This window comes from Malaya genurostris, chromosome 1, assembly GCF_030247185.1.
Source record: "Malaya genurostris strain Urasoe2022 chromosome 1, Malgen_1.1, whole genome shotgun sequence".
NCBI lineage: Eukaryota > Metazoa > Arthropoda > Insecta > Diptera > Culicidae > Malaya > Malaya genurostris.
The window spans coordinates 35,417,480-35,445,230 of NC_080570.1; the positions used below are offsets into that span (position 1 = coordinate 35,417,480).

Below are 27,751 nucleotides of genomic sequence, written 5' to 3' on the forward strand. Positions count from 1 at the left end.
TCCGGTATCTAGAATGGCGTGCGAGTGTTACATATGCGACTACATAAGGCGATTCCATCTTACGCGTTTTGGACAGTGCGGGAGCCATCCTTGTAAATCGGTGGTTACTTACGAGAATCAGCTGATTTTATTTCTGTTTTGTGAACAACCTGCTCACTACAGCAAACCTTGCACTGAAACTGCAAAAAAGACAACTTCAAGACAAGAAACTTCGTTCGGTAACGGTAACTAGTGAACTCAGTACTCCTGTTTCAAAAATACTTTCATCATCGAACCAACTAGTAACTGCCATCAATGCACAACGCACAAACTGTGGAACTAGCAATGATCCCTAGACAACAATGAGAACGAAAAGAAAACAGAAACCAATGTCTCTTAATACTCGATGGGTGGAAATGTAAGCTCCTCTACCCAAGAAAAAGGGTAACAACGAGACTCAATAACAAAAAATATTTTCAACTAACAAAAACAAATGACTAATTCGGCCACAAAAATCTTGTACGCGAATAGGGCTGAATAAAAAGAATTATTAAAGAATCAAATCCTATGCTATATAAGTAATTCTGATGAATCCAGGAATAAAACGAATCGTATTTCGATCGAATGTGAAATTTCTCGATCAAGGTCGACTTTTCGACTTGTGTTCATTGAATCACATGCTGCACCAAACGAGCTGACATACATTGGTAGGTGCATGAAACAGAATAAATTGCAGAGGCTGAACATGCATCACGAATGTCATAGACTGGATAATGGTGACATCTTCCATAACAAAGGCGATTTCGGAATGCAATTAAATGGAGTAGATATTTTGATTCAATTACTTTGTCTTGTTTACTAGTACAATACAATAATATCCATATCAGATGGTTTTTTATTTTGTATAATTTCGGCTTTAATTTACTTGTATGTTGATCTGTATTTACTGCTACATGTATTTTTTTCCACAATCAAATTCAACGCAGTATCGTTATTCGCTCACTCGCTCTCATTCCACTGGGAGTGTACTGATCAATGTCGTAAAAAGCAAGTTGTAAAGTTAATCACTAAAATAATCCGAAAAGCGTATCCGTTGGTTCAACATTTGTTTAACGAATTGATAAAAGTACAATGAAAAATGAGTGATCACATATCCCATGAATTTTAATGATAAAATGAAACCCCAGTACGAGTTGTACAGAAGTACAAAACCTAATTACATTTATCGTGATTGAGATACACTTTTTGGATTTAATAAATAAATAAACAATTATTTGCCCCTACAAGTACAGTCAACGAAACGTAGTTGGAATAAACATTTTTTCTCTGATTTATTAGTATGGCTAAGTTTTTAGTTTATTTTCTGTATCATTTAAAATTTTAAGCATTCACATCATCAATTCAATTGATATCGTTTTGTCGATAAACTGAGCGCTCTTTCTCTATATGTGTTGGATCATTTCTCTCGTATATTATACTGGATTTTTGCTTCCCTACTACATTATTAATGTGGTCTTTCATAGCACGGACTTTGCTTCGCTACAAATAGTTCTAGCTGATTTGCCTCTTTGTTTTTTTTTTGCAAGCGTTTGCCTCATTTTAGTTAGCCACGGGTGGAGGCCACACAATTGGATTTTCTAAAATCTGAAAAATCATCGAAAAGACCGGAAAGTTTTAACCTGTTACTGCACGGTCACACGTAGCGCACACGGACTGTATTAGGGACCTTTTATCTTCCGCCAACAATCGGAGAAACGCAGAATCGAACGACCACAACATGCACGACACGAACACTAAAAGGTTAAGAAACTTACCACACCATCGAGAGAACAATTTCTTCCGGTGACAAATCCGGATTTTCATCCTGCACCTCATCCGGAATACTAGTTCCCTTATCGTTACCAGTACTACCAGCTTCCTCTTCGTCTACTTCATCGGAGTCCGGTTTGACAATGATCTCATCTGCCTCGTATTGAACATCCATGTCGATTGCTTCTTCGCTCAGTTTGAAATCCATCGTATCGTTTTCCTTCGGCTCAGTCACTAGCTTCTCCGGCGGTGAATTCGTGGAACTACCACCGATTTGGCTGGATGGAGTCGTCGGTGTGATGCCAGCACTGAAGGGATAATCGATCTCGTCCAGCCCATCGGGTGGGGCCAGTTTGGCCAGTTCTTCGCGCAACTGTCTGTACTGTCTACGCAATACCATTGCGTTAAACGAGATCGTCCGGCCGGTGCGTTCGTTCTGCAGCGGTTTACTAAGCTCTGCGATCCAGTCTTCAATTTGTGCACAGATTTCGTTCCGCTTCAACCAGAAGTGAGTATGAACCACCTGTTGAAGATAGAATATTATTAGCGACATTTACTGGAAGCTTCTGCAAAGTTTTTATGAACGATTGTTTTTTTTCTGTCGGAAAGCTATTCTAATACATCTACTCGATTAAATTCGAAATTTTTCGATAAAAACTTGTTATAAAATTATTTCAAACTCAGTTTGAATGCTTATACTTCAGTTAAGAGATCGTGAGTAATATATCTCCGACTGTCAGAGTAACCGACTTATCAAATCTACTTTTTTGTTGATAATTAAAACTATTCTATTGACGTCGACGACAAACGATTTCTTTAACATAACGAATGCAAATTTTACAGATGAAATACGTCTTATTTATCGGACTTAATCTCAATATATTTGTATGTTCTGTCTGAAGATGCAAATCTGAGTCATGAAAAACGAAGGCTTTATTCGATTATACAAAGAAAAAATCGACAAAACGTTGATTTAGGAAAAAGTGAGATAAATTTCATTCTCATAATGTTTTGATCCATGTTCGACCGCTGAATGTTTGACGCACATGACTGAATGATTCATAGGTATGGCAATACAATTGTCTTCAATTGTTTATAGGCTATATCTTCTTTCAAACTCTATTTCAATTTCATTTCATTTGAAGTAAATAATCCCGTTTAAGAAAGTTTCTGATATGGAGAATACTTACTTCTTTGAAACAGGGACACGGATTCTTCAACTGTTCGAGCATTGCGTATCGCACACAAGCCTGGTATATGTTACTGTTGTACTCCCGTGAACTATGTGAACCGCTCGGCGTGCCACGGCTCCTTTCGAAACCAGGTTCGTTGAAGTATGGTTCCGGAACCAATATGAGGCTTTGAATTGAGACTAGTACCTATTTGTGAAAAATAATAATTCAAATAAAAGAGTTACTGTCGTATTTCAAAATGATATCCACCTGCAGGAAGCTCGATGTATGCGCGTTCCACTTTTCCTCCGGTCGCCCGTGCCAGGTGTTCAAAACTGATAAGCACACCTTGCCATCGTTGTACAAATTCGGATTGAATCGCACCGTGTTTCGACCGGTAGTTTCTAGGTTTATCATCATCGGTGAGTTCGGGTAGTCGGGTGGGAAGTACACGTCGAACTCGAAGCAACCGTTTGCGTACGGTGTGTCCGCCGGACCGGTGATTAATACTTTCATTATGTCTAGCCTATCGGTATCACAGCGCACAAAAACGGAACTACTGTAGGATAGAGGCAAACTGGTGGAAAGGGTGACCGTTTCTTGTGCTAGCCGTTTCACACGACCAGGATGACCTCGATCACCGGCCATGCGTACGTTGGTTTCAAAATGATGTGAAATGGTGAACCGGTAACCGTTGTCGGTTTCAGCAATCATTTCAAAGGTGTCTGAAAAAAGTAAACAGAAATCAGTTAGTGAATCATCATTTCACGATTTTTTTAAATCATTTACCGAATTGGAGCGCCTTCATCAATTCCAAATACTTTTCCTCGACAGATTTAGCTATCGGTCTTTGTATAAACTCCTTCTGTTCTTCTTCGGATACCGCCGCTTCTATGTTAGTCGCATTTTGCACCAACAGCGATGTTTCCTGTATATCCGGTATAAGAAGTGCCAGTCCTTCGTCATCGCCATCGTCTAAACTGACGGTGATTTTTTGTGTTTGCCCTTTTAGATTCGACTTTTTGTTGACTCTATTGAATGAGAAAATGAAAAATATCCAATTATTTTTCTGGATCACACTTCCATTAAAACCATTTACTTCAGTCGACTCGCGTAAGTATCAACGCATGCTTTCATGTTGGACAGCAACGATGCGATGGAGATTTTTCCTTCGTTGTTCTTGTTCACCAACAGCGATAACAGTTGATTCGAAAGAGAAATGGCGCGCAGAAGTTGTAGAATCGCTCGGTACAAAGGAATGTGCCGCGTTATGTCCAATACTAAAGGGAAAGATAGTATATTAAAGTAAATGAGTTAAAACCATACTCCTGAAAAACCAACCTGAATCATTTCGCAGATATGAACTGAGTGCTGGTATTAAACAGGATTGCTGCAGAAGATCCAAAAATATTGGAGGTAATTCCGGAAGAGTTTCACTGCATTCTCGATAGCTCAACTCATCACTGTCTAGGTTCAAAGGTATCTTATCGCCAGGATTGATATAACTTGAAAGTACCTGAATGAAATGTGTATGAGAAAGATGTTCATTGTACTTCCAAACCTCTAACAAACCTGCAGAAGAACCGTGACGTGTTCTTCTTCGCTTTTCTGTCGTAGAAGTGCTTGCTCCACATTCCATGACTGTTGTGTTGAGCCTGTCCCAAAGCCAGTACCCTTGGCCCAATACATGTGGCTCTTGTCATCCGAATTGAATTGCTCCTCAGTACTGTTTCCATTGGCAACCGGTGCTGGTTTATTACTAGCACTGGTTTGAATCTGGAACGGAACATGAACATTATTACATTTCTGTGAAAATCCAGCCAAGACCCAAGACTCACATTATCAGAAGAATTCGAATTGCTACTGGAACTTCCACTGTTATGATGCGTGAAGATGCTCAGGCAGTTTAGGACGAGATGAATTGCACCGACCTCAATCACCATTCGTCGCAGCAGCACTCCATCATCGGTCGTCAATGGAGAGCTATCAAGTAACTGACGAAAAACTTCAAACGGAAGTGTGGGTAACGATGACGAAAGTGCCAAACTGTAGATCTCATTTCCTTCTCCGTCACCGGTTACACCGAGGATCAAACGTAATAGGCACTGCGCGCGAACCTTATCCCTTAGCAAAACTTCCGAATATGCAGGCAATTTAAGGAACAGTGCAAACGCAGCCAGCGAATGCTGCGGAACTGCAGAAATCGTTTGGGTTTTCGGTAACGATTCTGCCAGGAAATCATCCAGGTCTTCGTAGATTTCCTCGTTTTGTTCGACTTTTACCCAATCATTGCCGGGTGGACTTTTTTCTTTATCTCCAAGCTGTTGCTGTGACTTCGGTGTCTCGGGATAAACCGTTGGCAAAAAGTGGGCTAGCAGCGATAGGCCGCCTCGGCTAGAGAAAATTTGCAGTGGTGATGGAAGAGGTATGAAATCGGCTGCTTTGAGCAGTGGAGTGGCGGTGGATGAGCTACTGCTTTCGCAGGTTAAATCGATGTCGGATTTATTTTTCGACTCGATCTACAATTGAATGGAATTAATTTACATCTACATTGACACTCCACAAGTTACTCACTAAATTCAAGTTGATGCACGGCGTTGACAGTGAAATGCCGACCGATTTGAGCATTGCTAATATTTGCGATATAGTCGCGTCGCTTGTGATCAGTCCGTTCGGCACGGCGGTATGAGTCAGGGCAACACCATCCGGAGCACTAAGCTTGGGATCATCAATTTTCATTTCTGTAACAACAAAAATTAAATACGAAACATTTATATAGAACATAGTAGAACTTACTAAACATGGACATGATATCCTTCTGCTTCATAGTGGTCGCCTGATTTTTTGCCTCCTTTAGACGCTTGTCCTTGGCAGTAACACCGGCAGCGACACTAAGGAACTCCATTCCAAGCCCCATTTCCCAAAGTTCCTTACGGCTATCGCTACCACCGGCTACGTGAGTAGCACCAGAAGACCCGGCCAACACCTCACCAACACGACTATCCGATGGCAGATTTGGTATTATCTGATTGTATACCGTTGTGCAGTGATCCAGAATTTCCTGGCACTTGCAATTAGTGCTAACATAAAACAACAGGAAGTGCGCATTTGGCCGTTTCGAAGGGTGATGGCTTACGTTGTATAAATTGTGATCTTTACTTTGCAGCGGTAGGTCGCTGCGTACAGCGATCATAATCTTCTCGCTCTCTAGCAGAATCTGTAACACTAACCTACGTGTGAAGCCCGAAATGCATGACTTGCCACCGTTCGAGGTCCGATTGCTGCCACTGCTCAGACTGGCCGCACTGTTGTTCGTGCTGGTGTTAGAATCAGATTTACGAATGACGGAAATAAGATTTACGGTTAGCACTTCTTGGTTCTTTGGATGGCAAGACGTAACTTTAGAAAGGAACTTGATAAGGCATTCTTCCAGGTCGAGGCATGCCTGGGGTGTCACATCCGGAGTGATGTTCGCTAGTTTATTGTTGCACAGTAGTAAAAGAATGGGTTCCCAGAAGATCGAACCTTCGAAGCATCCTAGCCAGTCCCGCATGTGACCTTCGGAACAGACCTCGGTGAAAAATTCTAAGATTTCCGTCACTTTCTGAATGTTGACCATGGGATAGCTAATTTCCCTTGAGCTGCAACTCGAGTATTTGTGGTGTTCCTTGTCGGCGTCGGTCATGCACGAACTAGATTCTCCCGGATCACCACCAGCGGCAGAAGTTGCAGCAGCCGGATGTTGTTCCTCAAACATTTCCTGATTTTCACGCTCGAAACTACTGGAGGAAATTTTACTTCTTTGACTTTTATTGATGCCATTCAGAACACGATGACAAAACTCCAATATAACAGAGGTCAGCAAATTCGGCAGACCGGAATCGATCAGCTGTTGTACGGCCAGTGGCGATTGGCAAGCCATGGAGATGGTAGTCAACTGCGATTTCGACAGATTTAACCGCGAAAGATCTTCAATCACAAAATGACTGTACCACTCAGCAGCATCCGACTCTTCCTGCTTGATGTCATCCGTCATACATTCGCCATCTTTGCGATCATCCGAGATCGATGCAGTCAAATCCGTCGACAGGTTAGGCACCAAAACAGCCATCCTCTTCAGCAGCATTGTAAACAGTTCCGGTCGAATGCAACATACCGAACACAGCACCGCATCGATCGCCTTTTTCAGTGGTTCGTCATGCTCTAGCTCCTGATTCCAATCGTAAAGGGTTTCGAATAGCTCCTTCGTTATCATGTTGGGAAGATCCGGAATGAGATCGATCGCATAGACTTGCCACAGAATTGAAGCTAGACACTTGATAAATCCACTGTACGGATTGGTAGCATGCAGTATAAATCGATAGGTATGGTTTTGATGGTATCGTTCGAACAGCCGCTGAACCCACAGTAAAATCGCTTCCAAACGATCACGGGTGTACTCGTTTTGAGTCGTGCACAGATGATACAGGAGATCCGATATTGAGTCATTGCATAGTTGGAACGTTTGTGGAATGCTTTCTTTCAGAAGAATATTGATTAGTTTCAGTCCAAATTCGCGACTGTGCAATCCGAGTTTGAGCAGAACCGTCTCCAGGTTTTGTAGGGCAAAATTCGGGCTGCTTGGTGCGATGTTCAGTAGCGAACAGCAAGCTTCGAGGAAACCGGGAACTTCGGTTGCTGCCACAATCACTCGATTGGAGAGCTGTTGATCGGATGCATAAATCACTACGCTGAAACACTGTGCCAGTATCCGGAGCCATCCCAAGCTGGTTCTCGCCACTTTGTCGTCATCGTTATGATACTCAAGCCCGTCACTACCCGGTTTCGGAATACCAATGGCCGGTGCTCCACTAGCCCAGCTCGGTCCGGCTCCCGTTCCGTAATTTACATCACTGAACGTCGTTGTGCCCAGTACCGATATCTGCGTCAATCCAATGTTTGTAGCATCCCGTGGTCGATAGAGACGAATTATGACACTAGTTGCTATTTCTGGTTGGGCAAATTTCAGGCGAATACAAGTCATTCCAACCGTTGATATTGGTTGCGTGATAGGAATAGGACCAAGATTGCTATCCCGGGTGATTTCGATGGCCACAGCCGACGGACAAGAAGCAAGCGTGGAAAGGTGGGGTTGTAGTTGAATCTCCTTTAGCAAAACAGCCGTTGGTAGTGTGATTGTTAAATCGACATGAGACTCATTCGGGTAGAACAGGTAGCTCCAGGCAGGATTCCGAGCTCGCCTGTGGGATGCGATGGGAGCCTGGATCAGCACATCCGCTGGCTGGGCTGTTTGATTCTCCGACGATATCGTGCAGTATGGTGCGAAATTGATGAGCCCATCTTCGTTACGTGGAGTGGTGATTGTACTCTTTTTCGATGAACTGGCAAGTGTGGTTTGTAGATTCGACGACTTGGACAAACGCTGCATGATCATCGATACCAGACTCGGTTGGGTGTTGATCAGTGCCCGGTTACTTCGAACCAAACTTTCACACAGCACCTTAATGCCACCCATTTCGGTAAAGATTCCTACGGATGAAGATGTCTCGAGAACTTTAAGGATAAACCATAGAAACGGTTCCGATAGTTGTAGTTTTGGCATAGCATGTCGCATGCTAGTGGCATTGTTGATGTAATCGAACAAGGGTTTCACCACCAAAATGTTCTGCGTGGCCGACCGGCTGAGGTACAGCAGAAGTTGAAAAACAGCATCGGCTACGGTTTGTGGTTCACTGAGGGTGTTGTTTTTCGATTCGCTCATTGTTGACGAATACATCGACGATGCTACCAACATTGCGAATGATGAATTTGAACAATGCGACAGGGAGCTCAACAGTCGCGTCATGGTGGGTGTGTGCTGCAAAACCGTGTCCGCGAAACAGGGCGTCTTTGGTCTTGGTTCACAGTGCTGCTGCTCAGCCTTGATTTCATCCGTTTGACTCTCGCTGGATGTGTTCAATTCGTTGAACGGAGCATTCTCGTGGAAAGCCGTGGTGTTTTCCTCGCTGGTGCGAGGATTTTTCGTGTTCACCAGAATGGAAGCCAGCTTCAATAGATCAATCAGCAGTGTGTTATCCGTGACGGTCTTGCACTGACGGGCATTCTCCGAACCAAGCACAGTCGCGAACAAACTGCCAAAGCGGGTACCGAACATATTGTTGGAATTGCTCGTTTCCGATCCACGATAGCAGTACAACTTCTCCACGTTTACGATGTTGTTGTAAACCAGATGTGCTAATGAAAGAAAGAAAGAGAGAAGAAACAGAAAACCAACATCAGTTCGGTTTCAGTGTCATTGCCGTGCTCCTCCAGAAGGCAAAATAGTTTCTGTAGTTTTCTGTGGAATAATCAAAATTTCCGTAGTTTTTTTCTACGGGTTCACAGATGCGAAGAAAAGCTGCGAATTCGTAGATCTGACGTTAGAGAAAGCCAATGGTGTCTCGTGACGAAATTTACGGGTTGTGCACTGCCTATGTGCTATGAAATCAGATGTAGCAGTTCGTTTTAAATAAAAACTAACGATCCAAGAATGGATATTCGGTTTTGTTTTTCAATACAATGAAATAACGATATATCAGTAATCAGAACTAATTGGCTCAAGTGTTACGTTCCCTTCGTTATTTGGAGATTTGTGGCCTGCCGTAGCTTCTCATCAATTTCCTGATGAGAAGGGAAGGATCAAAGGAACATGGGGTTGTGAAGTGGGTGAGGTGGGAAAACAGCACAAAACATAAAGCAAAAAAAAATCGTCCTGCATCCCCGAAAGGATGCTGCACGATCTGCAGGTGCCTAAATGCACAGTTAATAAAACCTTCAATCCCCGAGAGGATTTAGAGATTTTACAAAAGCGACACCACTCTGCATTCCCAGAAGAATGCAGAACGATTCACAGTATGTACGAGCAGAAATAAATTCGGCACTCCATAAAGGATGCCAAACAATCTGTTAAAACCTTTGTAAGGTCAATACAGAAAGGATTAATTCACTGCCAGGAAGAACGATGAACCCTTTTGACTATAGCTATTTACCACAATGGGTGAGGAACGATAGAATATCCTTTAATTTCAGCTCCGCATACACAGACTGAACCATGTATGGAGAACCAAAAACCCGGATACGCAGTTGCGTCAATGCGGGACAGTTACATATGATATGAAATACCGTAATCGCATTCACAAATCACACGAATAATACTCAGCACGTTGAATAGTAGCCATGTGATAATTGAGTTTGCAATGTCCAGTCAGAGCTCTGACCAGAATACTGCAATGATGCTTGGAAAAATGCAGTAGACACTTTGACATTTTCAGATTCAAATCTGGTAAAAATGTTTTTCTCTGAGCGCAAGTTTGCAAGCTGCGTCAGTTGCCGGCATGTTTGGATGCAGCCCAAGAACGAATCTTGCGCTTTATCCAATAGTTGAAAGTGGTAAAGCTGGTTCAGGACCAATGAAATCATTCGCTGCACCAGCTCTAGCCAACTCATCAACCCATTAATTTCCAGTAATACCAGACTGACCCATAAGAAATAAACAGCATTTGAAATGCTGAAGTCTTCAATTTGAGTTCGACATGCTATCACTAAACTAAACTGCCGATTATAAGCGGTAAATTACTTTTCCAGCCGTATGATAGAACCTTTTCGAAGTCATCGATTGGCGAAGGTTGATTATGCGATATATATGCCGAACAATAGACATATTTTCTGTCTATGCCATCAATAGTCATACCAACTCAAGAAATTTGCCAGCTGTTCTCGGAAAGGTTCGCAAGCGTTTTCTCTTGCGATTTTCTATCTCCGCAGGAAATAGCACGCGCCGCGAATAATGTTCCTGTATCCAATTATACTTAGCACTCGATCAATATAGACGAGGAATCGATACAAACGGCAATCGTTGGTATGAAGGCTTCCACCTCTGCAGGCCCAGACGCCATACCTGCAGTCATCTTGAAGAAATGTTCAATCGGGTTATCTGCCCCCCTTTGCCGTTTATTTAATACGTCACTAGCTACGGGAGTATTCCCCAACTTAAGGGAAGCTTCATTCATGTTTCCGGTCTACAAGAAAGGAGACAAAAGAGATATAAACAACTACCGTGGTATAACTCGTATAAGCGCTATCCCCAAGCTGTTCGAAAAAGTAATACTGACTCCAATTTTCAATCATTGCAAGCAGTATATCGATGATTCCCAACATGGGTTTATGCCTAAGCGTTCCACATCCACCAATCTATTATCCTTTACATCTTACGTGAGCAACGCCATGTCAAATGGTTTTCAGACGGACGTAATCTATACCGATCTTTCGCTCGCCTTCGATAAAATTAACCATGACATCACAATAGCAAAACTGGATCGACTTGGTTTTGGTACAAACGTCCTTCGATGGATACAATCATATCTCAGGAATCGTCATCTTGTGGTTAAAATTGATGATTGTGCTTCGGAAGAATTTGTTGCAACATCTGGAATTCCGCAGGGGAGCCATATCGGCCCTTTGATCTTCTTGCTTTACTTTAACGACGTTAATTTTTCTCTGGAAGGACCGCGCATATCTTTTGCAGATGACCTCAAGATCTACCGTGTTATTCGCACCTTAGAGGATGCGACGTTTCTTCAGCGACAATTGGCAATCTTTTCGGATTGGTGCAAATTGAATCACATGACCGTTAATCCAGAAAAATGCTCGATCATAACGTTTACGAGAAAAAAGTACCTTTGAAATTCGAATACTTTATTGAGCGATTTATGATTGGTAGATCGACGTGCATCAAGGACCTCGGCGTTTTTCTTGACGAGCAGTTAACATTCAGGCAACACACCAACTACATTGTGGCTAAAGCTTCTCGCTGCCTTGGATTCGTGATGGGAATGGCTAAGCAATTTACGGATGTTTACTGCTTGAAATCCCTATACTGTTCACTCGTTCGCTCTACTCTGGAATATTGTTCAGCTGTTTGGAACCCTCACTACCTCAATGGCGTTAATAGAATCGAGTCGATTCAACGTAGATTCGTTCGATTCGCTCTTCGCCGTTTACCTTGGACCAATCCTCATCAACTACCGAGCTATGAAAGTCGCGGATTGCTAATCGGTCTAGACACACTGCAAGTAAGACGGGAGCTATCGCGTGCTTTAATGATAGCAGACGTTTTGAATGATAGAATCGACTGCCCCACTTTGCTCCGTGAAATCAACATCAATGTTCGTCCTCGAGCTCTCCGCAACAACGCATTTCTTCGACTTCCTTTACGCCGCACTTACAATGGGATAAACTGTGCGATTATCGGCTTACAACGGTCATTTAATCGAGTGTCATCTGAGTTCGACTTCAATCTTTCACGGCATAAAACTAGGACTAAATTCTTACATAGTATTAGAATTAATCATTAGGACCACATCGTGTCTGTTGATTTTACAATAAATAAATAAATAAACTGTGACAGCACAAATATCCCGAATTGTGAGCTCCGATATGAGAGAAACATCGAGAGCACAATATTTGCTAGTATGCATGCTCGAGGCATTTCACATGGATTAGTCAAACCGTTTTTGTTGAAGGCAACGAAGACTGGGTTTAAGAACTTTCCAACGTAGAAGTTTCCCTTTTGGAAAAATGATTCCTGAACCAAAGCTATAGAAGTTTTACCTTCTTGCAGAGTCTGGATAGATTCATATTTGCTGTACGTTTATGATGGAGATTGATTTGTGCTACTCCAACTCTTATCAATTAAAGTAATGAACACTCCATCTCCAGCGCTCTCGTACAACAACCAGAAGAAACCAAATGTATTGGCTTCTAATCGCCTAAAGCGAATCATGAAAAGCTTTTATTTCGTATCACCAATACAATAGGAGAACTCGGTGCCTTACACGTCGAGCAAATCTGTCAAAAAATTTCTTTAAGCAAACCGCTTCGATGTTGCAACTGAGACAGCAATTTGATTTCAACTGCCATAAGCATAAGCCACTGAAGCCTCTCCCCTAACGTAGTGCATAGAAGTTCTCACAGTGCCAAACGTGAAAAAAAACAAAGAATCTCAGAGGTTGAGCTGGGTAATCCGTTCACTTCCTGAATCTGTGCCGTAAGTCATGTGCACGGAATACATACTGACACAGCGACAAGTTATACCATTTCGGTGCACATGACAAAGTGCTCGAATTAAGAGCACCACGTACCGGACACGGCAATGCGATATGAAAAGAGCATCTGGCTGTTATTGACCAGCAAGCGCAAGCAGCTTAAGATGATTTAGTGAATATTGAAGCTATGGACAAAATCGCTCATTTCGGTAGTAACATGTGATTAGGGCATATCGCACGATAGGCCCTTGCGAATGTTACAAAATGTAATGCTCATTGCTTGGCTCTACAACCTTCATTTACACAATAGTCGATATAATCTCGTAGATAGAAGTCCAATCTACGAAATTGTGCGCAATATGCTTGAATTTCATGTTTAAAACTTGAGTAATGAGCATTATTTTTCGTAACTTTTAAAAGGGCATATCGCACGATATGCCCTAATCACATGTTAGTACCGATTTTATATTCAGGACCATTCGACCTTTCATCGAATAAATTGTGAATCTAAAAAATGATTGAATGCGACTGGGGAGCAGGTGATTCCTTGAATTTGATCGCTTGTGCAGTGCTCGAGGTGCACGTGAAGACGAGACGCCACTGGAGAAAGCAACAGACGATTGTTCTCTGAGAGTTTCATTCATTTGACTTTTCAATCGATTTTTCTGCTCAGTAAAAAAAATCCAATACCTTGTTAATGAAACTTTACCGAGCAATGACCAAATGGAGGAGGATCGAATTACTTTTATGATGCTGATAAGAAGAGAATAATCTCAATACTTACAAACACATTCGATGATGCTCATCGCAACGCCAAGGTCGCCCTTGTCGTACGAGAACGATAGCAGCTCTTTTATTAGTTGACTTTGGGCATCGATAGGTCCTTGCTGGTTGGATATAGCACCGCCGAACTGCACCAGATGTAGAATCACCTTTAGCAAGATTTCCTTCAGTTTTTCCTTCACATTACACTTGAGCTCCAACCAGATGAATAACTCCAGAACCAACTTGCACACAGTGGGACCAGCCTGGAAGTGATTTTCGAATCAGTTAAAAATAGAAAGGTTAGTTAATCGGATTATTCCGACCGAATTAAAAATGTGCATTCTGTATTTCGATCGAGTGATATGTAAAATTTAAACTCGATCGAGATACAGAATGCAAAATCTCACATTCGATCGGAATATTCCGACAGAAACAGTTATCCGAAATATACTTACATAACGGTTGCTATCCAACGAAGAAACCGATTGATCTACTCCGGAAAAGAAGCGCAACAGCATTTTCTCAAAGTTGTCATCGCCCACAATTAGATTGCCCATTTTGCGGAAATGATTATCACTGGTTGTGGAATTTGAGTCCATATAGTCGGCTTCGAAGTGTGGCTTGCAGGCCAGTATCAAACATTGAAAACCCAGACACCAGGCTCTCAGTTTAATGTTCGGATGGGAGGCCAACGCCTTCAGAAGACCGTGAACCGCTCGATCTCCGAAGGGAATTTTCGGGAACGAGTACGCATTCAATCCTGGCGCGTTGCTACCTGGGACCTGTTCGAGGGTTTCCCCATTCAAAGTCAACCAAAGCTGCAGGATCTTCTCCAAATTCAACCATGAATCTACCAGGTGCAGATCGCACAGAATATTATCGAACACTTCGGTAAGCATAGCGTTTGTTTCAAACCCTTGCTGGTATTCAGCTCCGGACCAGGCTTCCACAATCGCCTCTGGCCAGGCAGTAAGCTCGACCAGATTTGTGTTGTTCAATGAATCTGCAGCGGATATCTGAGGCAGACTCGCAATCAGATTGAAAGTGGCTTTCATTGCCAATCTCCGCAAAGTAATTTCCACGTTGGTATCCAAACCGGTCTCTAACCGTGCATCCATCGCCGAAGAAACAGTCCTGAAACAAACAACAAAAAAAGGAAACATTTGTTCGGTGTCTATTTCGAATTCATAATTTTATTCTTACTTATACAAGAACGTCAATCCATTCCTTCCACTCGCAATGCTCGTACCGGCGTCCTTTTTAAACACTCGCTTTTCACGCTCCAACATATCATCCAGAATCAAAATATCTTCCATATCGGCATCGTCACATTCCATCAACGACGGCAGCTGATTTTTCACTGCATCCGCGTAGCTAACGTCCTTCGTGACCTGAATGTTGTGTATGATCGGTTTGAACGCCGTCTCCGGCACCGGTGGCCTAGCCGATGAACTGGGTTCAGCCGACGCCGAGGCTTCGTCGCCACTGGAGTTTCCCGAATCGTTCTCATCGTCTTTGTAGTTCTTGTCCGCTTCGAGTACATCCTGCAGCAAACAAGTAATGGCATGGACCGCCCATGGTTGCTGTTGATTCTCCCAAACTGCGATCCGCACCAACTGCAGCAACTGGTTGGTCGTGATGATTTTCGACAACTGTACAACCGGTCTACAAGCTAGCACCAAACGGGCAATGATCTTACAAGTGATCAAAAACAAATCCATGTTACACGTAAAATCCATGCTCAAGATCAAACCGATCAAGCCACGTATCACTACGATTATGTTTCCGATCTTCAACGATTTTAAACCCTTGTCGAAAGCGGTTTCATTATCATTGGCACTTCCATCCGAACTGTCTTTCGAACCACTGCCACCGGAGTGTGAACTCCTCGATCCGCCCTCTGCGCTACTGGGATTTCGAATCGATTTTCCTTTGGCGATTTCATTGAAATAATTAGCAAAATTCATGCTATTCTGCAATTTCTTCAGTTGGTTCTCATGCTGCTTCAGTGCCATCTCCAGTTTACTGGCGGTACCTTGAAGTGCATCCGCGTGAATCGTGTACATCTTCTCGGCCACGGCGTTACTACTGCCCCCACTGCCCAAACTCGTACTGGAGTGTTTACTCTGCAGGAAACGTTTTTTGAATGTTCTAGTTAGCGTTCGCAAGCCTCCGTTGCCCATGTTTAACCGGGCCTTGACCATATCGGTTTCACCCGACATAAAATCCCACCGCATGTTGCTTTGATCCTTTTTTCCTTCGGGTGTTCCGTCATCGAGGCAAACCGAAAGAAACAACAGAATCCAACCCAGCAGATTCAGATCCGTGTTGCACCAGATGTTCAATCCGTTGGTACTGTTCTGCGAAAGCGGTGCCAGCAGAGTGGCCAAACTTTTCAGAATGGCATCGATCACAATCGACCGGCAGCTTCCCATCGAAATACTTTTGCGACCGAGATAAGTGAGCAGAAAGAAGACGCGATCCTGCGGGAATATGCGACTGTTTTGAGATGAGTACAGTTTCAGGAATTTATCAGCCAGAAACTCGCCCCACCATGGCTGAAAACAACACATTCGAACCAACATCGAACACGTAGCCAACTGGATGTGAGTGTCACCGTTAATCACGAGTGTATCGAACAGAAGGTTGGACGTATCCTGGTCAAAGTGCTGGTAGATGTTGGTAACATTTTGAACACCGTAGGTGGTGATGAGATGCAGCAAAGTTTCAATCAGACATTCACTGAGCACTCGAAGTTTGTCGGTGTAGATCGGAGACAGATCTGAACCCGGATTGAGCTGTTTCGGTAGTTCCGCTGCCGGAATTGGTCCCTTGATTCGATCAATGACGCGCTTGATGACATTCAGTTGATGCTGGAAAGCCATGCATTCCTCGTAAACCGTGTAAACCTTGTGATTGTCATGGTATTGCACATTGGTGTTGCTTGAACCAGCCGAATCTCCATTGTTCTCCTTGATGCGATTCAGGAATGCCTGCATATGAGCAATGTTGGACGATTCACTGTTGATCAGGGGCTGGAGCAGATCCATCAGTTTGCTACTCGACAAACAATACCGACAGTGAACGTCTTCGTACAGTGCTTTGAGTATCTTGACCTGAGCCGGCAGATTGCTTTTCTTGTTTTTGAGATACTTCATTACCGGATCTCCGTAGCATTCGCGATCCAAAATTACGATGTGCCCGTAGAATGAACCCATCGGTATCCGGCATCTGGTAGCTGACATCCCGTATCGGCCGGTGATGGTTATTTTCAGATAACGGCATATTGGCGGAGGCTGAAGATCACTTAAAACCAACGTTCGAGATCCGATATCCTGGGAAACAACCAACCGTACGCTGTCTGCCTCTTCCTCAAAGCACCACACATCAATAAACAGCGAGGCAAGATCCGAAGAAGCTGGAATGATTAGATCGGTTAGCATTATTGGGGCTCCAAAGTCCAGTGTAATGTATCGCATCGCTCCCGAGTGCATTCGGTCCACCACAATGGTCTGCTTCGGTGGCGTACTCAACAGTTTATGCCATGGAAGCCCATTGGCGTGTTCATCAGCATTGCTGTCCTCGAAAAATTCCTGGATCTTATTGTTCAAAGCAATCGATGCCTGCGATTTATGATAGATTATCGATGAATCATTGCCATTTTCTCCGACAAACACAATTCGCGGCTCGTTCGAGGGACCCCAACTTTCGATATCGTTGAAATTTTCATTCTGCGCACCAATTTCTTCCACCATCTTTTTCGCCTCGTTGATGTCATCTTTCATCTTATGTTTCTTCAGTGCCGAATAGAATATTTTATCCACCAGAATATTTTTCACGTTGTTCATCATATCGTCGTCCAGGTTTTCCTTGTCATCCATCTTGATGTGATTCGATACAGTTTCGATATTGTTCTGCTGGGTGCTGTTTTCCATCAGGAAATCATCGATGATGTTGGTCGTCTGGATGTTGTTGGCATCAACGTTCTCCAATCGAGTGGCATCCGACGTGGAGCTACACACGTAATGTAAAGGTTCAACTTCCAGCAGTCCCTTGAAATGATTACCGATTCCTCTGCGTCTCAACTGCAACGGAAGGAACTTAAGCTCCGATCCATCGGCAATGCAAACCGACCGTAAATCAATGGATTGATTGTTCGATCCGGTTCCGGTGGTTTTCGTAATCGAACAAGTGTACGTCATGTTGGTATTCTTCGAAGTCAGTGGCTGCGAGTCGAAAATCTCCGCCTCGAACGGTGAACCGTACAGTCCGAAACGTGTCCGCAGCAGAGCCGTGTACGGATTGCTTCGCTTGCGCATTTCGTTGGCAACGTCTTTCAACAGCGCAATGCACGTATCCGAAATGGGACCGTGCGAATCGCAAGTCGACACACCCGATATCAGCAGCGTGAACCAACGCATGGCACCGGCATGGTTCGAATGGACGATCTCCGGCAAACAGGTGATGATGGTTTGCTTCAGTGCCTTCTCGAAGGAGTTGCATACGTCCTTATCGATCATATTCTGGGCACCCCTGAAATGGAGAACCAGACAAAAAAAACTTGTGATTTTGCCTAGCACCCGATGAAAGCGTTTTAGGTAAGCGTAATGGAAATGCCGATTAGTAACAATCCTTGGATAATGTGTAGTACCAACGAGGTTATGATTTTTTAGATTTCAGATTCGATGAAATGCCACGAATTGTGGAGCACGATCAAATTCCGACAAAATTAATCGATTGGACTCAGACGCTTTATCAATGTTAACTTAGCGCGCTCGTAGTCTCGTAGTTTTCCTAGGCCCTAGGTACGATAGATCTACCATGGCTTCTTACCATTTAGGAGAGATAATAAACGAAAATAAGAGTCGTAATGGGTTCGTGTAAATTAAGGACAGGTTACTACATCTCGGAAGACAAATGACACACAATAACGACGAGTTACAAAATATTGTTTCGGACGCGAATACAAAATTCCATCACCTTTGTAACCGGACCAAATTTTGCAGCTATGTAGCTTGCATAAAGAACTGTACCAAAACTGACGCCAAATACAAATAATAAAGACCTGAATGCGAAGAACAGTAATCAAGCTTTGGACGCACCTGTGATTCAGCTTTGACAAAGGAAAGTAAGCGAAGATGTTTTCAACACTTAGGTCATTTAAGCGGTTTTTACGACACTTTTCAAAAGTCGATTTTTTTCAAGCATTTTTTTTCGAGATAACACCTCGATGTTTCATGAATTTTTAAAGACAATTTCTTGAAATTTGTTGTTTTTTTTCTAACGCAGATTTCCGAAGTAACGCGATTTTTTTCTTGTGCGCTACGTTTTCCTTGCATAGAAGAAGACTTCAGTATACTCAAAGTTGCTTTGGTAAAAACAGTTTTCGTTTTGTTTATATGCATTTTTCAGTCGTATATTTCCTGCTATCAAAATACCAAGGGAAATACGGGAAGAGTGAATCCTCTTGCACCGATAAAATCCCATCGAATTCTTGTTGAATTTCACCGGGAGCATGCTCTATTGGTCCCGACTTGAGAAACATTAGTTTAGCTAATTTAGAAGTGAAATTTTCAGTTTGAAAGACAAAGAACATACATGTCAACGCAAAACATTTGAAAATACCAAATTGCAAGAATGGTTGAACGAAGACAATAACCAAATTCAAAAACAAATAGCGGAAAGGTTGAACGTTAGTCGCCAATCATAGGAAACATTCAGATGGTGGGAAAATGGGTTCCCCGTGAGCTGAATGATAGACAGTAGTACGTAGGCTGCTACTTATATTTCAAGAACTGGTCACGCTAATATCAATAGCTAAAAACTGAAAACACCAAAATAAAATGTGACATTTTTTAACATAAACGTACTCAGAACGTTTTGATGTACAAGCGCTATTGGTGTTGTTTACAGTAAGTTAAAAAAAATCAATTTGGTTAAAAAAATGGAAATTTTAAGAGAAGGATTTCGTTGGATTATCGCTGATATAGTGAATTCAAATAGTCACGCATGCATGTAATATAGCATGAACACCTGGCCGTAAAAAAGGTTTGTCCTCGTTGGATCCCGCACAATTTGACAATCGCTCAAAACAAGGCTCATGTCGATTGGTGCAAGGAAATGTTAGAAAAAATACGATCGCGGTGAATCACCCGACATATACTATATCGTAACAGGTGACGAATCATGGAGAGATACGTATGAGCCGGAAACGAAACAGCAATCGACTGTGTGGGTGTTCCAAGACGAGCCACATCCAACAAAAGTTGTTTGCGCACGAAGCACTTCGATGGTCGCCTGTTTTTTGTTGTTAGAAGAACAGGTCTTGTGACAACTGTGCCGCTGGAGCAACGTAAGACGGTCAATTCTGAATGGCACACAACCGTTTGTTTGTCTGAAGTCTTTGGAGAAATTCGCAAAACGAACAAGAGAAGACGAATCATCCTCCATCATGACAATGCGAGCTATCACAAATCAATAATAATAATAATAATAATAATGGGGAAAACAATAAAGCCATTTTCACTTAAAACTGTTTGTTCTTATACGCTATTTCCGAAATATAAGTAGTGCCTCTAGTAAAAGTGAAAACGGTGAGTGAAATTTCGCTTTTACACCAAATGAGAAATGTCATTTCGCCGAAAGGGTTATTTCGTCAATTCCTGCAATTGTCTTTATATTATAATTGTAATTGATTTAAAATAAACACAAATCAATGATAACACGTTAACGCCCGTTTTTTACCTACAATTGTACTTCTTGAATAAAGATTGATTCTTGTACTCTGGAATAAAGATTGATTCATAAATCTCAGAACGAAGTTCCCAAGGAAACCTGTTGACTATGATTCACTAAGCATCAAAGCAATTGCATAGGTGCATCTACCAAGCAAATGTATGTGGTATTTTCCATTTACTAAGTGAAAAAATATCTAATGCGGCTTCGCCACATCGATTTGATTCGTGTGCTGTCCGACCTCGCTCCCGCTCGGTCGGACCTAACTAAAGCAAGTTTTTTTGCTTTGCTTCGAGTAGACCGGGCAAACGAGGCGGTTACAGGTTTTAATGCGAGAGGCCGCCGCTTCCGATTCAACCGGCGTTACTCTTTCGGCGAAATGACCTATTCGGGAAAATGACCTGCTCCCTCCCTACAGCGCAGAAAATCATTAATCGACTCTGACCAACAGTCCTACACTGCCGGCTTCTCAAGACAGGGGAAACTGTGAATACCGACAACAAATGATGAAATTGAATCAAGAATTGCTCTAAAAATGAGCAAAATCATCCACAACATTAGAAAATTGATTTTTAAATTATTGGTTAGTTCGACCTAAAGTCGTCATAACCAAGTTCAGTTTTGCAATGACTGAGTGAAAACATATATTGGAGAAGCCAAAGGAATGAGAAACAGACAGAAAAGATGAATTTTGAAAAGATAGAGTTAGAATTGAAAAACTAGAATTAAAATTGAAAATTGCGATTAGAAAATCATTTTGCAGCACGACGGAAGGGAACTTTTGTTCTTCTGCCAACGGATAACTACTGTAGAGAAGAATGTTTGTGCATTTCTGCATGTTTTGTTAGAATACTTACTCCAAGGCCACACTAACGAACTTGACACATTTGTGGGCGATGCTCCGGTTACCCAGCACTATACAGTGTCTTATGATCTCCTCCAGGTGCCGCTCAATGATTTGAATACACTCGGACTGCTGTACGTTGACATCGCTGGACGCCACATCTTTGATTTCCGTGGGAATAATTTTCTTCGCAAACGGATTCTTCGGATACCGATATCGGACCAGTCGTATCAAGACGATCCAAATAAGCACATCGAGGATAACGTTTTGCTGTGCCTGAAGTGATTCGTCGTCGGTGTACAGCAATTTGAGCAAATTTTCCAGTAGCAAATTGGAGTCCAACATGGCCAACCGTTGTGCTCGTTCGTTCTCGATTTTATACACCTGTCGGGTCGATCGCACCGTAACGGATATCTCATTCAGCCAGTCGCAACCTACAGTTTTATCAAAGTGAAAAAAAACAAAATATCAGACACACGCTCGTCTCAAATTGCTACTAGAAACTGATGGGAAAAAAGCAAGCAAATCCTTCCAATCCCAAGAGGAAGCTTCACGGTTAAATGTGACCAAATCAAAGGTTACTATAGCTTGTTAGTTCCGGAACAAATAATACATTCAACATAGAGAAAGTCAGAGTACTGCATTACCTATGTAAAAGTCATTTTTGCGCGGCTTGTTAGGGCCGGCGGAGTCGGGAAAGAAACTGATGCCGTCCTTGCCCGTGGTCCCCGCCGCCGCCGCCGTTGTCGCGTGATTCGTAGCTGTGGTGTGATTTTGTTGCGATATATTTGCGAATGATGTTAGCAGGATACTGGTTATGCCCTTCTTACGCACTGGAACTGAAGCGGTGTTTGGAGAGAATCGAAGCACACCAGAAAAAAAACAAGACACAATGGGAAAAACAAGATTTCCCATGATTAGATAGTTTAAATTTTCTTTTTTTTTCATTGACAATCGGCCAGTGCGGCAAAAGGGACAAAATTTGTAAGTGAAACATAGCACTGAGTGGTAAGGAATGAGCGGTGCACACGAGAAAAAAAACACAGTATGAACCTATGGCAGTGAACAATGGACTAGACTAATGAGGTCATGTATTAATTCCAAACCGAAATGTGTAGGTACCGGTGGACTTCGTCCGAAACAAACAACCTACCTCTTGTTTTCGCCTGTCCATCCTTGGACAGGTCCGTCATCGTTTTTATGTGAAGCAGATAATTTCGCCCTTTGGATTTAAGAAGTTTCGGGCTGGTCAACGTGACTGATCCGGCCTGTTCGCTCAAGTCCATACACGACGCCAACTCTATCGGACCTACCAAAATTTCCGCATTTCTTGCTTGTAGATATTCTTCACTGAGCACGGGATTTTCGATTGAATCTTCAACAACAAAGAAAAAATGATACACACAATAGTAAAAGAACAAAAGAAGAAACATTGTGATCTGAGTTGCTTACTTTTCCCATCCGCCGAGCCGATGTTGAAATTGATGGACTCGTCCACACGGTTGATCGACTGTGTCTTGCGCCGCGAACATAGTCCAATCGATTTTTGCTTCAGCAAGGTCACCTGAATGGCAGGCGGGTTCGTGCAGGGTTGATACAGGGAAAACTTGAAGTCGATATGACCTAGCGAGGTGCATTTCGGCAAGTTAAGCTCGATTAAATGTTCATCCCACGTTGTGCTGCCGGCGGGGGGAATAATTTAGATATTAATCATTTTGACTAATTTTTTTTGTTTGTTTTATGTTTCGTCTTCGACTCATCAGCGCATTAGCAGTTTATGTTGAGCTACATACTTACGATAATAAAGTCGTGATTATTTTTTTGTCTGAGACTAAAGACATGGCATTTACTTTACGTCTGCTTAGCGTCGAAGACGAAGACGAAGCGTAAAACCAGTACTTACGCGTCATTATGTAGCCTCCATGTTTTGGTTAGATGTGTATCATCGCCGGGTCGCAGATGCTGCGGATGTCGCCGTTGCTTCTGGGCCTGCTCCAGTTCACTCCAACATGCGGGAACCTCTGCCGAGTATGGCGTAAGCATTTCATTGAACAGCGTTAGAGAGTACAGCACGCGTAATGTGTTCATCGAAATATCCGTTTTGTATGCCAGTAGGACATCCGAGGGGTGACTATCTCCTCCGGTGGCATTCGCGTTACTACTAAGGGCAGTCATAATCTGTGCCGGGGAGCTAGATGTTGATGGAGTTGCTTCATATTTTAGCAAATTGGCCGCAGCAACCGCAGTAGAGGATCCGGCAGTATCCAAATTATACTGCATTTGATCCATTGGTTCATTGCTCAGCTTAGGATTGTTGTTGTTGTTGTTGTTGCTGCTACTGGTAAACATGCAGGTCATGTCGTCATCTCTTTCGTCACTGGAATCAGCATCCAAGTCATAAAACGAATAGAAATGTAGACAACCTTTCGCAGTACAACCGCACAAACGTTCCAAGCTCTTGCAGTAGGTCGCCGATACGAATCTGTCATCTTTGATGCTCGCTTCGGAAATAATGTTCAGGGTTTTCAACGACACGAGCCTTAACTTTCCATCGGTACAAGTCATTACGAAGATACCGTTCTCCGTATCCGGGCCACCGAAGCTACGTCCAGTGCTGTCGCATCTTGGCAACATAACAATCTCCACGGGAGTCTCTTCCATAGTCAACAACTTGACAAGCGGATCGTCGGCTTTGACCAAGCCTTCCTCATTCAAATGGTACAAATAAAGCACCGTTTTCCACTCACTCTCACAGTCATCCGTCTGAATGATCTCCGGAATCTCTTCTTCTCCCGTCTTTGGATCATCCTCGACGTTCTCCAAAACATCCGAATTTTGTTCATCCTTTTGATTTATTCGTAACACCACCAGCAGATATTTGTTGTCACTTGAAGGAACAATTTCTTCTATACGAAAATTTTGATGAGACCCTCGATCCGGAATCTCAACGTATTGCAACGGAATGCAGCTAATGTCACAGTTTGCCGATGTCAGACTGGTTGCGGTTGATAGCGAAGTCGATACGTTTCCACTGCCGACACTGTCCGGTACGGAAGATTTTACCGATATTAACTGGGTAGACGAAGTTCCAGTGCTAACTTGTTCCGACGTCGGCAGAAGCATACTTGTTGGTCCCTTGCTGGAACCTAGGTTCAAACTCATCGGTAGGGTTATGGCGGATATCGGGAAATCATTTACAGCCGACTTTTCCGTCGATCCAACGGTTGAAGACGACGAGGAAGCTTCGATCAATTTGCTAAAGCTAGTACCGAACTGTTGACTGAGCTTAGCTTCGGTTTTCTTCAGGGCATCCATGCAGATGAGATTATCGATCGATTCTAGTAGCTGCGTATCCTGATTATCGGAGAAAAACTTCACAAAGCAGTCCTCGTACATTTCGTCGATTGTACTGAGTGAAGATTTTTTCACAGGAGGATAAATCGGTGAATTCGGACTAGGACTGCTTACTTGCTTATTACTTCCGAGCGCTGGAGGGTTTTCTTCTGAACAGATCGGGTCCTCGATGTTATAGACAATCAAAAGTAGTGTAGTTTCTGGTTTGTTGTCTCCTGGTTCAATGTTATGCACTCGGATGCCACAGATAATTTTAGTACCGAGCATCCTTGGTTTCAGCGAAAGGGTTGCTATTCGGGATTTTGGGATTCCTCCAAGCGGCTTGACAAAGTACGTAGAAAGGGCGGTCAGTTCAATATCGTTGATTGTGGCATTGGGACCTATCGACGTTGTGGTAAGAATATCCGGATGCAGTTTCACTTTGAAGTCGTAGATATTCTTCAGCTGTCGCTCAACATTCCACACCGTGACTTCACCCGATGTGTTCCCCGTGCAAAAGACATTTCCACGATCTCCAGATGATATGATACCAAATCCACCCGTCGAAACCGCAGGGCTAGTAGCGTACGTAACCGACAATGGAACATTTTGAGTGAATTCACCCTTCACAAACGGACACTCGGGTGAATGTCGCTCGTGTTCACTCCACGGTTCGTCGGTTTTCTCCCAACACACCAAGCATACGTTGCACGTAAAACACATCGCGCGGTCATCGTTTCCATTATCGCCCGGATAGTGATAGAAGCCAGCTTGGGCCATCTGATCCGGCAGAACCCACTTGTAATCCATGTGAGGCCATCCTTCGAACGTCTGCCTTCGGGTAGCCTCAGAAAACATGTGAAACCGATTCAGCGCCGATGGTTCGGTCACACGGGCACCTTGAAGAAGATCCGTCAGCCTTTCGTTGATAGCGGATGCGATTGCGAGGGCAGGGATGTGCCTGTCTAAACGTTTCAACTGCATCACCATTCCGCCAGCAACCATTCGCAATGATGAATGCGGTAATTCTAGACAAATTGTTTCCCACTGGAAAAAAAAAAAACAAAACAAAACAGCTTCAAAAATTATAATTTCACAAACATCGAAGCCACTATTTACCTTCTGTGCCTTGATGCCCCGTTTTGCATGCTGTTGAGCTTCACCGATTTTCAGTGTTAATTCATTCGTCACATCCGCCGTATTTTCCAATCCATGCTGTTCAAGATTCTGCAGACACTGTAAAAACAGAACTGCCTCGGACAGTAGCAGTTCTATTTGGATGTTGTCATCTGCCTGTGCGATTGGTGCTTGCAGAATAGTGTCTAGTAGCAACACTCCGTTGTAGTCCCCGCGCATCGAAACATTGCGACCATTCCAGAACAATATTTTGTCCTGGTCTGGCAAATAACGACATCGCGGTCGATACGTGTCTGTAAAGGTTTTATTCCACATTTGAACCAGTAAACTTATTTCGCTAATAATTATACTAACCAGAAATTTGATAACTTTGGAGTATAACACCGGAGTTCACATCCAGCACCTTGACCTCGCTGGAACGGGTGAACACCAGAATCACATTCAGAAACGGGTGGTACACAATCCCGACCGAATCGCTGTCCACATTCAGATAACCATCTTCCTTTAGCCACTGGTCATCGTTGGTGCTCATCGCAGCACGAGTTGGTCCACCCACTGGTGGCCGTAATAGTAAAACGATAAGTTAGCTTTGTTACACTCCACCTTTTCCCGTGGGCCCACTAACGTTCCTCGCCTGTGTCGAACCGGTCAAATAGTTTCCTTGAGTCGCAAAATCGTCAGCGAATCCTCTTCCTGATTTGTTGCGTAGAATGTGATGAGTATTTTCGTAACATGAAACAACCACAAAGAATAAAAAACCAAATGATTAATACGCTTCATGAACGAGAATCAATATTGTGTAATAGTTGCTGATGTTACGATCGTGTTTTTATTTCAGGTACAGGATGATATTAAATGATAAGAAACAACTGAATATTCATCATTTAACGCGTTCTGATTTTGAGAAAAGATTTTACAAAGATCTGTCAAAATCCAATTCCACCATCATCAAAATCGAAATTCCATTATGTGTCATACCAAGTTGCCAGAATTATTTGACTTTGTAAAAACCTACAATCAGTAATGGTTTATAAATGGCGTAATCTGAGTTCACTGTGCCACTCGACAAAACAAATACAAATCAGTACACAAATTTTCAAAATTCAATTCAAAATATGAGTTCAAATTTTCGAAATAAATCCAAATTTCCTTATTCAAAGTCACAAATAAAAACAAATAAACTTGGCAACCGGGAAAATGTTGAAAGAAGAAGAGCAACAAGAAAATTAAATTGACTGCTGACTAGAGTGAAAACTCACATTTTTCTCTGCTCCAGCCTCGATTCCCGGATCTGGTGTGGGACGGAAAAACACAGTTTGCCCTTCAAGCAACAATCAATTAAATGTTGGCGATTCAGGCTACACTTTGCACTAGTTTTCCTGCACCGTCTGCGTCTCGAGCGGAAGAAATTTTACGCCTGAAAAATTAACTTTTTTCCCTGTACTTCCTTCTTGTTGTATCTTAACTGTATGTGTTGTGTCGCAAGCAGAATCACTCCTCTTCGTTTCTCACGTTGACTGACTGCTCTCTGATGGTTACTGAATGACTGACGGCCAGCATGAAACGAAACGGCAGCTTGTGTGCGTGTGAAATTTTACCATATCAGATGGCAAATGACAGATAGCCGGTCTATGAAATTCCAGGCCAATTACTCCGACACTGATGAGAAAAGATTAATTCGACAGAGCCACGACAAAAGGGCCTAACTGCAAATGACTTCTTTTTCACGATTCACCGAATTGGTTTTATATATGACGACTTAGGGTAACAGAGGTATTTTGGCCCACTTTAAGATTGATTTTATTTTGGCTCACTTTGTAAAAATATCCACCAAATGTTGTAATATCTTTGAAAAACTTTTCCGCAATAGGTAATTTAATGTCATAAGCTTCAAA

General features: G+C 42.8%; 1 protein-coding gene across 3 annotated transcripts; it reads right to left on the reverse strand.

The window, feature by feature from the left end:
- Positions 1 to 809: 809 nt before the first annotated feature.
- On the reverse strand, positions 810 to 27,414 carry LOC131436879 (baculoviral IAP repeat-containing protein 6). Of its 3 annotated transcripts, XM_058605856.1 has the most exons (22): positions 27,116 to 27,414; positions 26,211 to 26,549; positions 25,839 to 26,149; positions 23,290 to 25,766; positions 22,839 to 23,065; positions 22,540 to 22,761; positions 22,034 to 22,225; positions 21,400 to 21,820; positions 15,011 to 18,340; positions 14,263 to 14,941; positions 13,827 to 14,070; positions 5,757 to 9,194; positions 5,535 to 5,701; positions 4,799 to 5,479; positions 4,533 to 4,736; positions 4,302 to 4,476; positions 4,060 to 4,240; positions 3,750 to 3,991; positions 3,231 to 3,685; positions 2,979 to 3,167; positions 1,794 to 2,311; positions 810 to 1,623 (listed from the first exon to the last, which is right to left on the reverse strand). In XM_058605856.1, coding segments are annotated over exons 2-22 (14,532 nt in total). In that variant the 5' UTR covers positions 26,389 to 26,549; positions 27,116 to 27,414; the 3' UTR covers positions 810 to 1,622. The 3 variants fall into 3 exon arrangements, with proteins under 3 accessions (XP_058461839.1, XP_058461832.1, XP_058461848.1); XM_058605849.1 differs by having other exon boundaries at positions 810 to 2,311; XM_058605865.1 differs by lacking the exon at positions 22,034 to 22,225 and having other exon boundaries at positions 810 to 2,311.
- Positions 27,415 to 27,751: the final 337 nt, after the last annotated feature.

What these genes read in the sequence shown, in the direction of transcription:
- LOC131436879 (XM_058605849.1), bottom strand. Translation starts at nt 26,388, where the DNA reads ATGAGCACCAACGATGACCAGTGGCTAAAGGAAGATGGTTATCTGAAT. An exon ending in TGGACAGGCGAAAACAAGAG is followed by an intron (nt 22,226 to 22,539) that starts GTAGGTTGTTTG and finishes ACACCGCTTCAG; the next exon opens with TTCCAGTGCGTAAGAAGGGC. An exon ending in CAAAAATGACTTTTACATAG is followed by an intron (nt 21,821 to 22,033) that starts GTAATGCAGTAC and finishes ATAAAACTGTAG; the next exon opens with GTTGCGACTGGCTGAATGAG.